Source organism: Vipera berus (assembly GCF_964194415.1).
Source record: "Vipera berus genome assembly, chromosome: Z".
NCBI lineage: Eukaryota > Metazoa > Chordata > Lepidosauria > Squamata > Viperidae > Vipera > Vipera berus.
The window spans coordinates 34101482-34118372 of record NC_138205.1 but is presented as its reverse complement, the minus strand read 5'-3'; the positions used below and the strand labels follow the sequence as shown (position 1 = coordinate 34118372).

Here is a 16891-nt window from a genome sequence, read left to right as displayed (position 1 = left end):
GGCGGGGCTTGGCTTGTGCTGGTTGAAAGAGCCGCGATTTTGAGGATTCGGTGGAATCTCTTTGCTGTAGAAGGTGAGCAGCGTAGCGCTTCGGAGGGACGGCGCAAGCAGCAGTAGGCGCTGCACCTGAAGGAGGTGGTAGTTGTGCAGGAAGTCAGGGTATTTGAGGGTAGAGACCGCTAGAAAGTAATGATTAATCATGTACAGAGATGCACGGAGGAAGTCAGATGGGACCAAGGCCCCTCAGTGGTAATTTCATTTTCCCCCCACAAAAGCTTTTTTTCTGACTAACCAAGATAACATGGCTTAACATCTTTCAGTGCTTCCAGAAATTGCAGAGGCTGTTCTCTGGCAAGTTTCGGAGAACTCCCAATCTTGGTTGTTGAGGTTACTAATAAGAGTTAGACTACAATCCATCGTTTCAAGGTGTAATCCTGCTACTAACAAAAATTAACTCCATTGAACACGGTGAAATTGGCTTCTGAATAAATATATATTTGACTGATGTAGGGGAGAACAAACGGATGAGTGGCTGTACTCTGACCCTATAATGCTGTGTGTTGTGCTGTTAGCAATTTGAGAAACTGGCAAAACAGATAAAAATGGAAGCTTAAATGGGAAAAAATGAAGAGGGCATCTAAACTTTTTACATACGTAGGTTGGGTATGTTAAAGAAAAAGTACTAGGATGCTATTAGTGATGCATTCTAGCATCTGGAAAAGTTTGGCTAGAAAGCTCGTTTGAAGCAGGAAAACTGAGAAAAGAGATTTTGTATGAGATTGCTGTAGTTGTGCATTTGTAACAGGTGTGGATATGTGTCATCATCTATGAGCATTTTCTTTCAGTCACGGTTTAATATTTTTCCTATCATTAAAAGAATCTATAGCCTGTAAAAAAGAGAAGGAAAAAAGTCATTTTCTGTTAATATAGCTATGATATTCATCTACGTTTCTGATAATTTTTCATTATCTTATGGTACTTATGTCAGTGCGAGTCAGTGTAACACAATTCCTGTCACATACGGTCGTTGCTTCCTTCCTTCCATAGAATGCTTGTTAACTGATAGATTTTTTGTTGTTGTTAGCTGCGAAGTTGTGTCCGACCCATCGTGACCCTATGGACAACGTTCCTCCAGGCCTTCCTGTCCTCTACCATCTGCTGGAGTCCATATAAGCTCACGCCTACTGCTTCAGTGACTCCATCCAGCCACCTCATTCTCTGTCATCCCCTTCTTCTCTTGCCCTCAACCTTTCCCAGCATTAGGCTCTTCTCCAGTGAGTCCTTCCTTCTCATTAGGTGGCCAATGTATTTGAGTTTTAGCTTCAGGATCTGGCCTTCTAAAGAGCAGTCAGGGTTGATCTCCTCTAGGACTGACGGGTTTGATCGCCTTGCAGTCCAAGGGACTCGCAGGAGTCTTCTCCAGCACCACAGTTCAAAGGCCTCAATTCTTTGGCGCTCAGCCTTTTTTATGGTCCAACTTTCACTCCCATAAAGTAAATTTATGCTCATCCTTGCATTTTTTATCTTTGAAGGTTTGTAAAACAAAGGAAAGCCAAAGTAAAATCATAAGCACAGCCATGGTTTCATTTATACTTCGTTAAAAATATACTAGTAATGGGAAGCCAACAGCTAAAAAGAAAAAAATGGCTCTTTGTAATGGCAATATTTTGCCATACAGTGGCAGAGCTGTATGTCTTTTTTAACTCTGTATTTTTTTTAAAGCTATGTGTACCTGATTGTAGTTCTTTTCCTTCATTCAGGATAATCAGAATGCAGACTCCAGTAGCTCTTCTGGCTTCACCGGCTCTGGTATGGAATGTTTGCCTTATTCCTGACTTAATGAGGAAGTAATAAATAACTTCATTTTTCTTATATTTGATCAAGCTGATCTATTTTAGTAACACTCTTATTTTACAGAGAAAGCTGAGTGACTTTTTCTAAGCCTCAGAATAAATTTTGGCAAATTACTTGTTGATTCTTGTTAAATTAGTTTCTTAAGAATTTATTAAAATGGTCATATAATTGTGTAAAAAGTGCAAACAAACATTTTATGTTTTGAAGTGAAAATACAATTGTACAGTATATATTTACAATATTTTCCATTTTCCCACAATTAAAATAGTAAACTAAAGACCATAATAAAGTACTTTATATACTGTACAATAACCTATTGTATATATTTACAATATTTGCCATTTCCCCACAATTTAAATAATACTTTATTATGGTCTTATTTTAGAATATAGCTAAAGATATAAACAATAAAAGATGATAATATTCATAAATAAACCTTTTTTATAAATCACCCCACTTGATGAGGATTCAATATTCTAATGTAGGGCTTTTCAGCCGGTGGTACGCGTATCACCAGTGGTACTTTGGCACCTGGCAGGTGGTACATGACCCTCCTAGACAATTGTAGCGGGGGAGGGGAATGAGCTGAAGCCACCCAAGCCTGAGGGAGAGGCAACTAGAACTGCAGGACTGGCATAAGCCTCAGGAGCACTGCAGGGTTCCAGCTGATTGGCGCTTCCAGAAGCAGTGCGTAGCTCCAGGTGAACTGAAGAGAAAAGGGGGGGGGAGGAGAGGAGAGGATATAAAAGGAGGTGGTTTTGGTGGGAAAGGGGAAGAAGACAACAGGGAAAGAGAAGGGGACAGAAGAAGCCGTGGAAGGAGAGCTCAGCAGGCAGGGAGGCAAAAAACAGGGAAGAAGAAGCTGTTGCTCGAAGAACTTCCAGCAGACTTCCTCTGTTGCAGCAGAAGGAAGCATTAACAATGAACCTCAATTTTTTACTTTTCCATAATATTATAAACTAGCCATTTCTATAACAACAAAATGAATCTAATCAGTAAAACCCAAAATCCCCCCCCCCCTTTTTTTAGTCATCAAGTTTCTGACACCTTGCTAAGCACTGGTGGTACTGAAATATTGTCATGTCCTAAAAGTGGTACAATCTGTGAAAAGCACTGTTCTAATGTATCCTTTTGCCAAAAAGCAAAACCTTTTGATCTATATTTATTACTTTGATGTCTGTCTGATAGTAGATAGTTTATATAAAATTCATCAAGGAGACCTCATTAATTTTTTTAAAAAAATAAGAGCTTATTCAATCTTGTTTGAAAAAACATACAGTAAGAAAACATGTTTGGTTAATTCAGTCTCCCCTACTTTGCTTGAATGTATTATTTAGGGAGTTGTGTGTATAATGGTGTGAATAATTTGAGCAATTCTCATGATAAAATGTTCTTTAAAATAATAATAAACATAGAATGCCTGAATATTTTTAAAGGAAATATCTAGCTGGCTTTAGGAATGGACAATGAATTGATTTGTTAAATTCCAATAGCCATCAGTTGAGCTGGTATAGCTGTTAGTGAAAGATGATACAGTTATAGTCTAGCATCATTTGAAGGTCTACATATTGTCCATCCCTACTTTAGTACCATAAAAATATTTATTAACTAGATATTTGGATTAAGGTAGCTAAAGTAATTTATCATCCAAGTATTATTGTTTTAACCATTTAGTCATGTCCGACTCTTGGCGACTTTATAAACAAGTGCTCTCCATGCTGTTTTCAAGCACAGCTTCTTTCAGTTATGGGATGATCATCTTTGTATAACTTTAGACGTTATCAAACCAGCATGTTCTTTGCTTGCCACTTCTTGTCCCACTAACCATTCTTAGCCTCATTGACTTCTCCTATAATTTACACACATGACATGCCAAAATAAATCAGATGTAGTTTTATGATTTTGGCTTCTAGTGATCTGTATGGTTTTATATGACTTAATATCTTTCTTTTGGTCACTTTGGTTATCCATGGTATACACAATAATTTATGCTAGCACCATAGTTCAAAGGCATCCATTCTTCGATCATTCATTCTCAATGTCCAACTCTCATACCCATTTATCATCATAGGATAGGGAAGACTACTCCTTTAATTAGCCTGCTTTTTTGTATTTATATCAATATCTCTGCTTTTCCAGATCTTATTCATATTACCTATTGCAGTGCAGCCTAAGGTTATCCTGTGTTTGCTTTCAGGAGGAGAACTGTCATCGTGAACAATTTTTAATCTAAGGAAGATAGGTTCTTGAACTAATTTAGTTTCCTCCTTTATTTTAAATAACTCATGTCCATCTGCAGCTGTTATCATTATTTTTGTTTTCCTGATTTTAAAACTCAATCCTAATTTTTCACTTTTGTCCTTGATTTTTCCTTATTTTGTCCTTGATATTTCCTTATTTTCAGCCAAAAGTTTTGTATCATCTGCATACCTCAAATTATTTATGATTCCAAGGTAGATAATAATCAATGATTTTTTTTAAAAAAAATCAGGTATTTAAATTGGATTTTTTAAAATCAAATTTATTTTAATACCGGTAAAATGCTTTTGGAGTAAAAATTTATCTAAATATAGTTTTCTATTTGAGATACATTAATAATTTAGTTTATTCAGTATGAAATGGAGCTTAGTTATGTAACATGAAGCTGTATATTCTTCAATATTTACATTTTTGGTAAACTCATTCAATGAATCCAAGCTCTGCAAGCTGAGATAACGTGCACTGCACTGATGCATTCACACAATTTCACAATAACCATGAGATACCGGTAACTCATAAAACAAAGTTCAGGAATATTCCTTTATCCCATTGTTTTGCAAATCTATGTACACTGTAAAGTGTATGATTGAAGAGAAATGCATCTGTACCAGGCTCTAAGTTTTTTAATTAAATAAAAGAATTTGAGTAATTCTCCAACTATGTGTGATTAACCCATTAACCTAAAATTGGTTCTGATATCGCTGTTTTACTAACCTGACAGCTTATTATTCTACATAGGAAACCTTCATTTTGTTTGCAAATAATAATATTAAAGATTCTAACTACCAGCAAGAATGAGTCTTTACATTTAAAGAGCATCTGTCATTTCAGACCCATCATGGATCTGCCAGTGAGTCAATAGCGGGTCAGAGGAGGAGCCGCTGCGGGACAGAGATGACAGTTGCTCTTTAAAAATTATGATTTAAATCGAGTTGATTTAAATCAAGCCTTTTTACTAGTGATTTAAATCGTGATTTAAATTGACTTGATTTAAATCAAATCTACCCTGTGTGATTCTCCCCCCCCCCCGTCTTCACTCTTAACATCTGGCAGTTTTAGATCTACAGTAATTGATGCATGCTCATTTTAGCATACAGATTGAGCAAAAATGCTGATAAAATACATTTCTGTCTAACTCCCTTATTGATCCTGAACCAGTTTGTGTCACCACTGCACAGAATAGTGTTTACATGGTGACTTTCTGATGAGGGTATAGTGATCTAAGTGATCAGGTGAGTTGGGACACCAAAACTGTACAAAGCTGCTCATTGCTTATTCTGTTCTACACAGTCACAAGCTTTTCTGTAATCAATAAAACGTATATAGATTCTTTTGATATTCACATGCCTTTTCCATAATCCATTTCAAATTGGCCATGGGATCTTGAATGCCGCGCCTCTTTCTAAGGCAGCTTGTTCACCAGGCAACTCATGATCTCTGATATTCTGTAGCCTCTGTTTAATGCTTTTTAACAGAATCTTGTTTGCATGAGAAATCAGTGCAATCATGCGATAGTTGGAGCAGTCTCTGGTATTTCCTTTCTTTACTAATGAGATAAAAACAGGGCTTTTCCAGTCCTGAGGCCACTGATATGTAATTCATATCTCTTGACTTAGGGCAGAGATAATATTAATTAGCACTTAGTAATTCCGCAGGTATTCCATGAATACCTGAGGCTTTCCAGTTTGACAGTTTGTCTGTGGCCCATTCTACTACTACTTTCAAGAAAAATGCTTAGTTCTTTATTAATTGGGCTGTCATCATTGTCATCTTGACAGTAAGTCAAACCGCTATAGAGTCCTTCTGTATATTCTTTCCACCTGTTCTTGATCTTCTGCTGGTCACTTAGTACATTCCCATTGCATTCTTTAACAGTTCCTTGCCATGCTGTAAAGCTGGATCACATCATTTTCACTATGGCAAACCTAAGCATGTCCCTTCCTGTTAGCTTCTTCCAGATATTGTCACTCCTTCTCACACTGCCTATTTTTGTTTTTCCTGGCTTCATGTTGGAAAATTGCTTTCAGCTTTTTAACTTCACCTTTCTTACCTTTGGCTTTGGCTGGCTGCCCTTTTTTGCTAGTGTCATCAGATAGCCACTTGTTCTCTTTGGATTTTGGCATGATTCATAAAAGCTAAAGGTAAAGGTTCCCCTGCACATGCGTGCTAGTCGTTTCCAACTCTAGGGGCCGGTGCTCATCTCTGTTTCAAAGCCGAAGAGCCAGCACTTGTGCAAGGACGTCTCCGTGGTCATGTGGCCGGCATGAGTAGACGTCAGAGGTGCACGGAACACTTTTACCTTCCCACCGTAGTGGTCCCTATTTTTCTACTTGCATTCTTACGTGCTTTCGAACTGCTAGGTTGGCAGAAGCTGGGACGAGTAACAGGCGCTCACTCTGCTACGCGGCACTCGGGATTCGACCCGCCAAACTGCCAATCTTCTGATTGACAAGCTCAGCATCCTAACCCATTCCAGCAATTTCAGTGAAGTTACCTTGGATTTCTCACTATGCTCATTTGGATCTTTCTAGATTCAGTGGTTCAAACCTTTTCTTCTATGGCATGTATAGGTGATATGCTGTTCACATTGAATTTTTGGGATATAGTACCTTTTTTCACTCTGAGCTTCAGTTTAGCTGATGGTCGGAGCTACAATTAACACCAGGAAGTGTCTTTAACAGATGCAACTGAATATTTCAAGCATAGTTGCCATAAGATGAAGTCTATCTGACTTCGAAGTTTTCCATTTGGTGCTGTCCATGTGTATAAACGTCGATTGTGTTGAATAATATAAAAAAGATTCTTTTTTGCTATTTGCTTGAGAACATATTGAAGCTCATTGTAAAAAATTTCAGTGTAAATGTAAGGAATTTTAAAAAGATAGATTTGGATTAATTTAGATTTGAATGGATAGCTTAGACTACTGTATAGATTTGTATGTAGTTGGATATAAACTGAAATGTTTTTCTCTCTAGCTCCGCTGTTGTTCTCGAATTCTAACTAGGCCAGTTTCCCTATCTTTATTGAGCAGGCCTGAGACTCAAACTGTACAAGTAAGTATAAGGAGTTATTATTATACATTATACTCTGAAAGTACAGAAATGGGCTATTTGATCCTTAGATCTATAGTATTTCACTGACCTCGTTATAATATTTGAAAAACTGGGGAGCATTAGAAGAATTTTATATAGTCTTACGCACAGCATTGTTGGAGCAGCATTTTGGGGAGATTGCCTCCACAAAAAGGAGGTCAATCTCACCATAGAGAACTATTCTTTCTGTATGATCAGGAATGTTTAATGTTACTTAAGTAATACCAGAAAGAATTCTTTTGCAATGGCTCATAAACCACAAGCATAGGTGAACACAAACCTGGGAAAGAAGACAGTGTCCATCCTGATATTATTTCCCCACTAGCCTTTTCAGTGAAAGTTGAAAAAGCGTCCTAATTGCCATTTCTCAGTGGGTGTTTACCTCTTATCCTCAGTATAAAAATTACTTTGAATTAGATGGTTCAGGAATTTCAAGTTCCAAGTACTATTTAAATAAATATTTATACATTCATTCAAAGTTGCCTGATTCCAACTGACTATATTTCTATTATTCTTGTTCAGTTCTTTTCTGGAGTTTCCTCTTAATCATAAAAACCCACCCAATTAGGATCTCTTATATGGACAAACATTTCAGGTGTATCTGTCCAGTATTGTGGTTTTCAGAATCTAGGTATTTGTAGTTTAGTGGTAGCTGTCATCTTTAAATAGGCATTTAAAGGGCATTAAGTAGGCATTGGATTTTCTAATACTTCTAATAGGGAGTTTGACTCTTGGAAATTTAACTGTTTTTGTTCTACAAAACCTCCCATTTGGCTATGTTTTATTATTATGGACCTCCAATACTTAGAAACTATGAGAAGCCTTTAGTCCTCCAGAAGCTATTGAATAATAATATCTATGACAGTGCTTTCAACCCTTGGTATGCATACCACTGGTGGTACTTCGACACCTGGCAGGTGGTACATGTACCATGGATTGAAAAGCACTGTAAAAAGAAGTGTAAAAGTGTAGTGGGAGGATGAGCTAAAGCAGTGGCAGTGCCGCACAGGCCTGTGGAAGAGTCAGCTGGACTTGCGGTGTTGTTGGAGTTCTGCCAAGCACCCAGGATTGGCGCAGGGCTCCAGCTGATTGGCGCTTCCAGGAGCAGAGTGCAACCTTGGGGAGAAGGAGTCAGCTGGAGCTGCACTGAAGAGAAAAGGAGGAGAAGGGGGGAGAGAGGAGAGAATATAAAATGAGGAGGTTTTAGTGGAAAAGAGAAAGAAAAAAAAGATGATGGGGGAAAAAAGGGGACAGAGAAAGAGAGATGGAGAAGCACACAGTCTTGGAGAGAGGAGTCAGCTGGAGTTGCACCAAGGAGAAAAGGAAGAGAAGGTGGGAGAGAGGAGAGGATATAAAAGGAGGAGGTTTCGGTGGGAAAGGGAGAGGAAAAAAAATGATGGGGATAGAGAAGAGATGTAGAGAGGCGGAGGAGTGGCTTCTTTGAGACAAGCAGAGGGAGAGAAGGGGATAGAACAGTGCAAGGATTAAAGTCAGAGAAACAGGCACAAGTTTCCCATTAAAAGTATGGTAATTGGGTGTACAGTTAGTCCTCAACCTACGACCACAATTGAGCCCAAAATTTATGTTGCTGAGAAATTTGTTAAATGAGTTTTGTCCCATTTTACGACTTTTCTTGCCACATTTGTTAAGTGAATCACTGCAGTTGTTAAATTAGTAACACAGTTGTTAAGTGAATCTGGTTTTCCCATTGACTTTGCTTGTTAGAAGTTTGCAAAAGGGGATCACATGACCCCGAAGCATTGCAACCATCATAAATATGAATCAGTTGCCAAGCAACTGAATGCTGCAGTAGTCCTAAGTGTAAAAATTGTCGTAAGCCACTTTTTTTCTGTGCCATTGTAACAGTCACACTGAACTGTTGTTAAGTTGAGGACAACCTGTACTTTATCACTTTTTTTCCTTTTTTTTTGATCATCAGGTTTTTGACACCTTGCTAGGCAACTGGTAGAATTCCAACATTGCCATATTCTAAAAGTGGTACAATCTGTGAAAAGGTTGAAAAGCACTGCTCTATCACATTTACCATCAGTTGTGCTGCCCGGGGCTGATGGGAATTAGAGGTCAAAACTATCATGAAAATTACATTTCTTCTATCTTTGGCTAAAAGTTTGGCAAGACATTAACCTTGCTCTTGTTTCTTTATACCTCACACCTGTCCTTGATATGTCCTGATACATTACTAGCTAACAGCTGAATTACATATTTTTGTGCAAGAAAAAAACATGGAACTTTCAGATGTTTGGCTCAAACTGTACTAATTATTTGCTCCTTTCACAGCCTTTTGGCTTTTCCACTCATCAGCTGGCTAATCGAAAAATCCAAACCAGCTCTGTCTCCCGTGATATTGATACGGCTGCTAAGTTCATTGGTGCTGGTGCTGCTACCGTGGGAGTAGCTGGTTCAGGAGCTGGGATTGGAACAGTGTTTGGCAGTTTAATCATTGGTTATGCCAGGTAAACTAACATGCCAGAATGATTTATATGTAGTCAGAATCTATTTTATGACTTTTAAAGGTAAAGGTAAAGGTTCCCCTGCACATCTGTGCTAGTCGTTTCCAACTCTAGGGTCCGGTGCTCATCTCCGTTTCAAAGCCAAAGAGCCAGCACTTGTCTGAGGACGTCTCCGTGGTCATGTGGCTGGCATGACTGGATGCCAAAGGCGCACGGAACGCTGTTACCTTCCCACCGTAGTGGTCCCTATTTTTCTACTTGCATTTTTACGTGCTTTCGAACTGCTAGGTTGGCAGAAGCTGGGACGAGTAACAGGCGCTCACTCTGTTACACAGCACTCGGGATTCGACCCGCCAAACTGCCGATCTTCTGATCGACAAGCTCAGCGTCCCAACCCACTGAGCCACCGCGTCCCTATCTTTACTGTATACATGTGGTCATAAAACTTAGAATCAAAAAAATGTATATTTTTTTGAAAACTGATACACGTAGTACTTGACCTTAGAGCAAAATTGAGCCCAAATTTTCCATTGCTAAGCAATGATTGTTAAATTAGTTTTACCGCAGGGTGCTACAACGGTCGTGTGAAAAATTGTCATAAGTTTTTTTTCAATGCCATTGTAACTTTGATCAATGTCTAAATGAATGGTAAGTTGAGGACTACCTGTAAAGCATTTTGCATTTAGGAACATCTTTTACTGAGTTTTAAACTAAAGGGAATACTGAGACCATATTCAGGTGTCTTGGTTTAAATGATCCTTGTTTTGAGAAAAACAATTCCAGCTTCCTAAATCTTTCCTTCCATTCACTCTAGGGACAAAGACACCAGGAGAAAAGCTAAAATATGTATGTCATCCACTGCTGACAAAGCAAAGAGTTTCCATGGATATATAGCCTTTATTTAAATAGAAAAACTATGCAAATTTTCCTCAGATTTTAAATAAATTATAGTCAGATACTTACAATCTATGCTGTTTAACACTTATCAGTGATAATGGTTTGGAAAACATTGCATAATATTTCATTCTAGAGCAGACATTTCAAACACAAGGCCCGGGTGCCAGATCCGGCCCGTGAAGTGGTTTCATGCGGCCCGCAAAGCCATCCTGGAAACAGTGAGGGAACGGCCCCCACTGCCTTGGCCCTGGCCCAGAGACCCTCCTTCTGCCAGAGACCCTCAGATCTCTCCCACTCCTGCCCAGGTCCCCATAGGCACCCTTGATGCGAACGATGTAGAGCTGGCCACGCCCACCCAGTAGGCCATACGCACTCTAGCCACGCCCACCCAGTAGGCCACGCCCACCCTGGCCATACCCACCCGGCCCCTTGAGGGCAACCACAATGCTGATGCGGCCCTCAGTGAAATTGAGTTTGACACCCCTGTTCTAGAGAATTCAGTAGGAATTTATGTCACAGGCTTTTCGTTTCTTTTATTCAATAAATGGCATTTTATGTAGCTTTGCAACTAGTATGTCTTTTGCAGAAAAGGCACGTACAATGTGTATATATATATATATATATATATATATATATATATATATATATATATATATATATATATATATATATATATATATATATATATATATATATATATATATATATTAATTATACTAAAATTAATATATCCAGCAGGCAAAACACTGAAAGTAAGGGGTTTACTTTTGTTTCTACCTACAGGAACCCATCCCTCAAGCAGCAATTGTTTTCTTATGCCATCTTAGGTTTTGCCCTTTCGGAAGCCATGGGCCTCTTCTGTTTGATGGTGGCGTTCTTGATTCTGTTTGCCATGTAAAAAGCCTCTGCTGTCCTCTCAGTTTAAGCCTGCTTCTTTCACTGAAGTGTTAGAAATATAAACAAACTTTAAATAAATATAATTCAAGTTTTTTCCGGGTTTTGTCATTATTTTTTATGATTCACACAGAAACAGGGAAACATAGAAAACTGACGACAGAAAATGACCTAATGACTGAGTCTACCCTTTAAGTTTTAATTTAAAAAAAAAAAGATTTGTCAGATGATGGACATATGTTTATACCAAGCATATTTAAACTCAGTTATTGATGGTTGACCTACTATTTCCACTGGAAGTCGGTTTCAAGTTTCTAGTACTCTTTTTAGGAGATTTATGCTTGATTAAAATAGAAATAAAACGCATCGCACTAAAATAACATACTGTACCTTCATCCTACTTTCTCTTTATCTCATTGTTTCCTGTTCTGCCAGTTTATAAAAACCTTGGGATATTTCAATCATCTAACAAAATGGATTTTAGTCCACAAAACTCATAGTAAGAGTCTATATAAAATTGGTATTCAAAAGTATGTAATGAGGTTTGGAACTAAATGTTTTCCCTTAAATCTTAATGTAAAGTTTTATTACTGTGTTTTATTTATTTATTTATTTATTTATTTGTTTTTTTATACCGCCCTTCTCCCGAGGGACTCGGGGCGGTGTACAGAGCAAGGTAGGTATACAGTTAAACAATAGTAAAAAACAATAGTAAAAATAAATGAAACCCCTATTAAGAGCTATCAGGCCAGGCCGGACTGCTGGAACAAGTAAGTTTTTAAGTCGCGCCGGAAGGTGCGAAGGTCGGGGGCCATCCGGATTTCGGTAGGCAAGCAGTTCCAGAGGGTTGGTGCACCCACTGAGAATGCCCTCCCCCTGGGGGCCACCAGCCGGCATTCTTTGAGCGGTGGCACCCTGAGGAGGCCCTCTCTGTGGGAGCGCACAGGACGGAGGGGTGTTGATGTTGGCAGAAGGTGCTCCCGTAGGTAATCCGGACCCATGCCATGTAGGGCTTTGTATGTCATTGTTAGCACCTTGAATTTTACTCGGAAGGCAACTGGAAGCCAGTGCAGCTCACGGAGGAGAGGTGTGATATGGGAGTATCGGGAGGCCCCCAAAAGTGTTCGTGCAGCTGCACTCTGCACCAGCTGAAGCTTCCGAGTGGCTCTCAAGGGCAGCCCCATGTAGAGAGCGTTACAGTAGTCAAGGCGAGAGGTCACAAGTGCATGGGTGACTGTACGTAAGGCATCCAGGTCCAGATAAGGTCGTAGTTGGCGCACCAGTCGAACCCGAGTGAAGGCCCCCTTGGTCACAGCTCCTATGTGATCTTCCAAGGATAGCTGTGAGTCTAGGAGGACACCCAGGTTGCGGGCCCTATCAACAGGGGGTAATAACTCACCCCCGATGTTAAGGGATGGAATGTTCTGAGTATCCTGGCATGCCGGTATGTACAGCCATTCAGTCTTGTCCGGGTTAAGTTGAAGCCTGTTCCTCCCCATCCATTCCCGAACCGCTTCCAGGCAACGGGACATCACGTCGAGGATATCACTGATGTTGTTTGGAGTTGAGATGAAAAGCTGGGTGTCATCAGCATACTGATGGTACCCTACTCCAAAACCACGAATGATCTCACCTAGCGGTTTCATGTAGATGTTGAACAGGAGAGGCGAGAGGACCGACCCCTGAGGGACTCCACAAACGAGAGGCCTCGGAGTCGATCTCTGTCCTCCTGCCAACACCGACTGCGAGCGTCCCAGGAGAAAGGAGGAGAACCACCATTTTTCCATGTACAAGACGCTATTTTTTCCTGCAAATACCCTGTTCAAAAATCAGGTGCGTCTTATACTAGTGCATCATCTTATACACGGAAAAATAATGGTAACCTCCACAGCCCAGGGCATGCCCGTGTGGGTTGCTGTGCTGCCTGGTGCAGGTGTCAAGCCCCTGTGGGCTTGCCACTAACAGGATGGGGGAGGGGGCAAGATCGTTAGCTGGCCAAAATTCCAGATTTGCCAGCTCCGCTGTTTGGCGCTCCGCCAAACAGCTGATAGGTGCAGAGAAACTTGCATGCCAGAGTGTCTTATACAAGGGTGCATCTTATAGACGGAAAAATACAGTAGTTTATAATATACAATACAATGAAAATACAAAAGTAAATAGCGGGAAAGATGGGGAAGGGAAAAGTGAGGTAAGAGAGAAAAAAAGAAAAAAAGGCAGTAAAGTCGAGTGTCAACTTCAACTTTTTACTTTTACAAAATAATATAAAATAGCCATTTCGATAACATCAACAACATAACATCAAGTCTATCTAACTGGTAAAACCCAAAATCAAAATTTCATTTTTTCCCCACCTCAAGCATAAAGTCTAGAAGTGGTTTCCACGTAGCAATAAAGTATCTGTATTCTTTTATTTAATCAGTACAATCAGTTTAGCCATCTGCTAGCTCCACCAGTTTTCGTAACTATTCTCCTTTTTGTAACTACCTTCCATTTCGGAGCCTAGAGTAGTCTTGCTGCTATCAACATATATAACATCAAAGTTCCATATTTTTTCCCCAGGTCTTTATTCATTAGCCCCAAGAGAAAAGTCTCTGGTTTTCTTTCTATATTCACTTTAAGAATTTTCTGTATTAACATTTGAATCCTACTCCAAGGTTTCTTCCTTTATCACACGTCCACCATAAATGGTAAAAAGTCCCCTCTTTAGATTTCCTGCTGCCGGCATCAACTTCCCTCCGCCCGGTACGCTCCCACAGAGAGGGCCTCCTAAGGGTGCCACCGTTCGGAGAATGCCGCTTGGTGGCTCCCAGGGGGAGAGCGTTCTCTGGGCGCGCCTGACCTATGGAACTATTTACCGGTTGAGCTCCGGATGGCTCCTGACCTTCGCTCCTTCCGACGCGATCTAAAAACATATCTATTTAAACAATCCGGTCTGGTCTGAGGGGTTTAATTTTAATTGTGGTTTTAATTTATCTTCTACATTTGGGCAGTAGGGCTTAATTAATTTTCAATTTTCTGTATTTGTGCATTTTGACATTTATGTCACTGTTCACCGCCCTGAGTCCTTAGGGAGAAGGGCGGTATACAAATCAAATAAATAAATAAATTTCCAACATTCATTTGAAATATCTTTATACATGTTTGATAACATGTCTGGTGTACCAACACTACATCATCTTGTAAAAAATTTCTTTTAAATTCTAATTTAATGTAGATTTTAATCCTTTATTCCACATATTTTCCCATTGTTCAAGCATTATATTATACTCAAAATTCCTTGCCCACTGAATCATAGTTTTATTTGTTCATTTTCCAGATTTAAATTCAATAACATTTTATAAACTCTAGCAATATGTTCATTACTATTGCACCGTAGGATTTCCAATTCATTTTTTAACAAAATTAAACAAATGATTCTTTTTATCTTACTTAAATCTTTCAATTGCATATTTGTAAACCAATTGCAAACATGACCTTCTGTTTCTAGCTCCTCCTTGGATTTGAGGGTGGGTTCACCCAAATTAAAAGATATTTTACCATAGGTCCAGCAATTTGGCCTCATTACCATCTCTTCTTAAAAAAGCTTCTTGTGGGGAAACCCAAAGTGGCACCTTCATAGAGAACCTTGTTTTATATTTATTCCAAACTCTCAAAATGGCACGCCTAGTAAAATGATTATTAAAATCAACATTTACTTTGTCATACCATAGGTAAACATGTCAACTAAACCTTAATTCATGGCCTACCGGGCTATGGTCAGAAAAAAATGTAGGCAAGATATCAACTTTCAAAATTCTATTTGCTAAGTTTTTAGAGGTCCACATCATATTGATCCTTGAGAAAGATTTATGCCTTTTTGAAAAAAGGTATATTCTCTTGCAGAGCCATTTTTATGTTTCCATGAGTCTATTAGCATTAAATTGTCCATCATTTCAAAAAATGATTTTAGTAGTTTGCCCTGAGATGGTTTGATCCCTTTAGATGTTTTATCCCAAAGTGGTGAAGTCCATTCCTATCCCCCAGTATAAGCCAATTTTCATATGAAAAAGGCAAGAGGTGGTCCATAAGATACTCAAAAAATTGCTTTTTCACACATTTGGCGCATATAGACCAATCACTATTGATTTTATTCCATTAAATTCAATTTCCACAATTACGAATCTACCGTATTTATATGATAAAACTAGCCTATGCTTAAATTGGGGTTTTATATATAGAACCGCTCCATTCACAGAATCCATCATCTGATACCCATTTTTGACCCAGTTCTCTTCTAGAGTTGATTGTTTCTTGTAACCAATATATTTAATTTAAATAGTTTATGAAAGTTCAAGCCATGCTGAATGTGTTTCTTTTCCATCTGATGTTTTGCTCTTTGATTCTTCTCCAGCAAGTTTGAACTCCAACCAAAACAAGTGCAAAGGGTTGCAGAATATTCTGAATACTACAAATTTCTTCATCAAAAAATATATAAAAGCAAGGGGCCATAAACAGGAAACAAAATGTATACGTTTGTTTTGATGTTTGCAAATTTAATGTACATTAAGGTTCCCTTTGTGTTTTCAGCAATCTTGTTTTGATTCTATTTTGGGATATATAAAACAGAGCTTACTATTAAATAGTATAATTAGAGTGATACTGGAGATTTATTTTTTTAGATTTATTCTCATTTTGACACAAGTGCAAGACTCTGACCTCGAGTTTCCTACAAGTACCTTGTTATGAGGAATGAAGACCAGTTAATTCTGAGTAATGCCTTTCTGAAACGGACTTAAATATTTTCGTGGAGGCCAGAATTAACAGCATAAAAGCGATGGTGCTACAAAAATACACCTTATTTGTCGCGGAGATCAGCGCGCGCAGCTCTTCCAAGAGGTCTAGGCTGGGACCTACCTCCAGACAGGCGCGAGGGCGGAGCTTCTGTTTTCCCGCGTCTGAGCAAACTACGCCAGAAGCAGAAGGGTGGCGTCTACGCCCTTAAAAGGAATTTTTTTTGAAAGAATTACTTAAGGCAGGTGGGAATTCGTTGCCTTGAGTTTCGTAGGATAAACTACAACAGTTTCTTTGAAAATATGTTAGGTATTTAGTGCTCCGTCCCGAGAAAAAAGGTCTAATCTTGTAGGTATCTTGGAGGTCCCGCGGAGATATTCTAGCATTGCTGCAGAAAGGGAAAAAAATGCAAAGGGCTGCAAGGTTTTTTTCCCCCCTTGAAATTTGGTTCCGGATGCAATAAGAGTCCTCCGTGTGCAGATCAAGAGAATGGAAATTGAAGCTGACATTTTGCCACGTGCCGTGTGTTCAGAGTCGTACAAAAGGAATTAAATGGTTTTATTTCCCTTCATAAGTCTTTTTAAAATGGCGTGCACTTAAAAAAAACCTTACGCTGGTTTGCCAATCAAGTGAATAATGCAGCAGTTAAATCTT

The 16891-nt window shown here is 39.0% G+C and overlaps 1 protein-coding gene across 1 annotated transcript; it reads left to right on the top strand.

Moving 5' to 3' along the window:
• On the top strand, window positions 1-12274 carry ATP5MC1 (ATP synthase membrane subunit c locus 1). Its single transcript, XM_081343622.1, has 5 exons — window positions 1-73; window positions 1761-1809; window positions 7089-7166; window positions 9504-9679; window positions 11357-12274. Exons 2-5 carry the CDS (start codon window positions 1771-1773, stop codon window positions 11469-11471), a joined length of 408 nt encoding a protein of 135 aa, XP_081199748.1. The 5' UTR covers window positions 1-73; window positions 1761-1770; the 3' UTR covers window positions 11472-12274.
• Window positions 12275-16891: the final 4617 nt, after the last annotated feature.

Coding starts and splice junctions, on each gene's coding strand:
- ATP5MC1 (XM_081343622.1), top strand. CDS start 1,771: ATGCAGACTCCAGTAGCTCTTCTGGCTTCACCGGCTCTG. Junction 7,167..9,503: donor CTGAGACTCAAACTGTACAA/GTAAGTATAAGG, acceptor CTCCTTTCACAG/CCTTTTGGCTTTTCCACTCA. Junction 9,680..11,356: donor TTAATCATTGGTTATGCCAG/GTAAACTAACAT, acceptor TTCTACCTACAG/GAACCCATCCCTCAAGCAGC.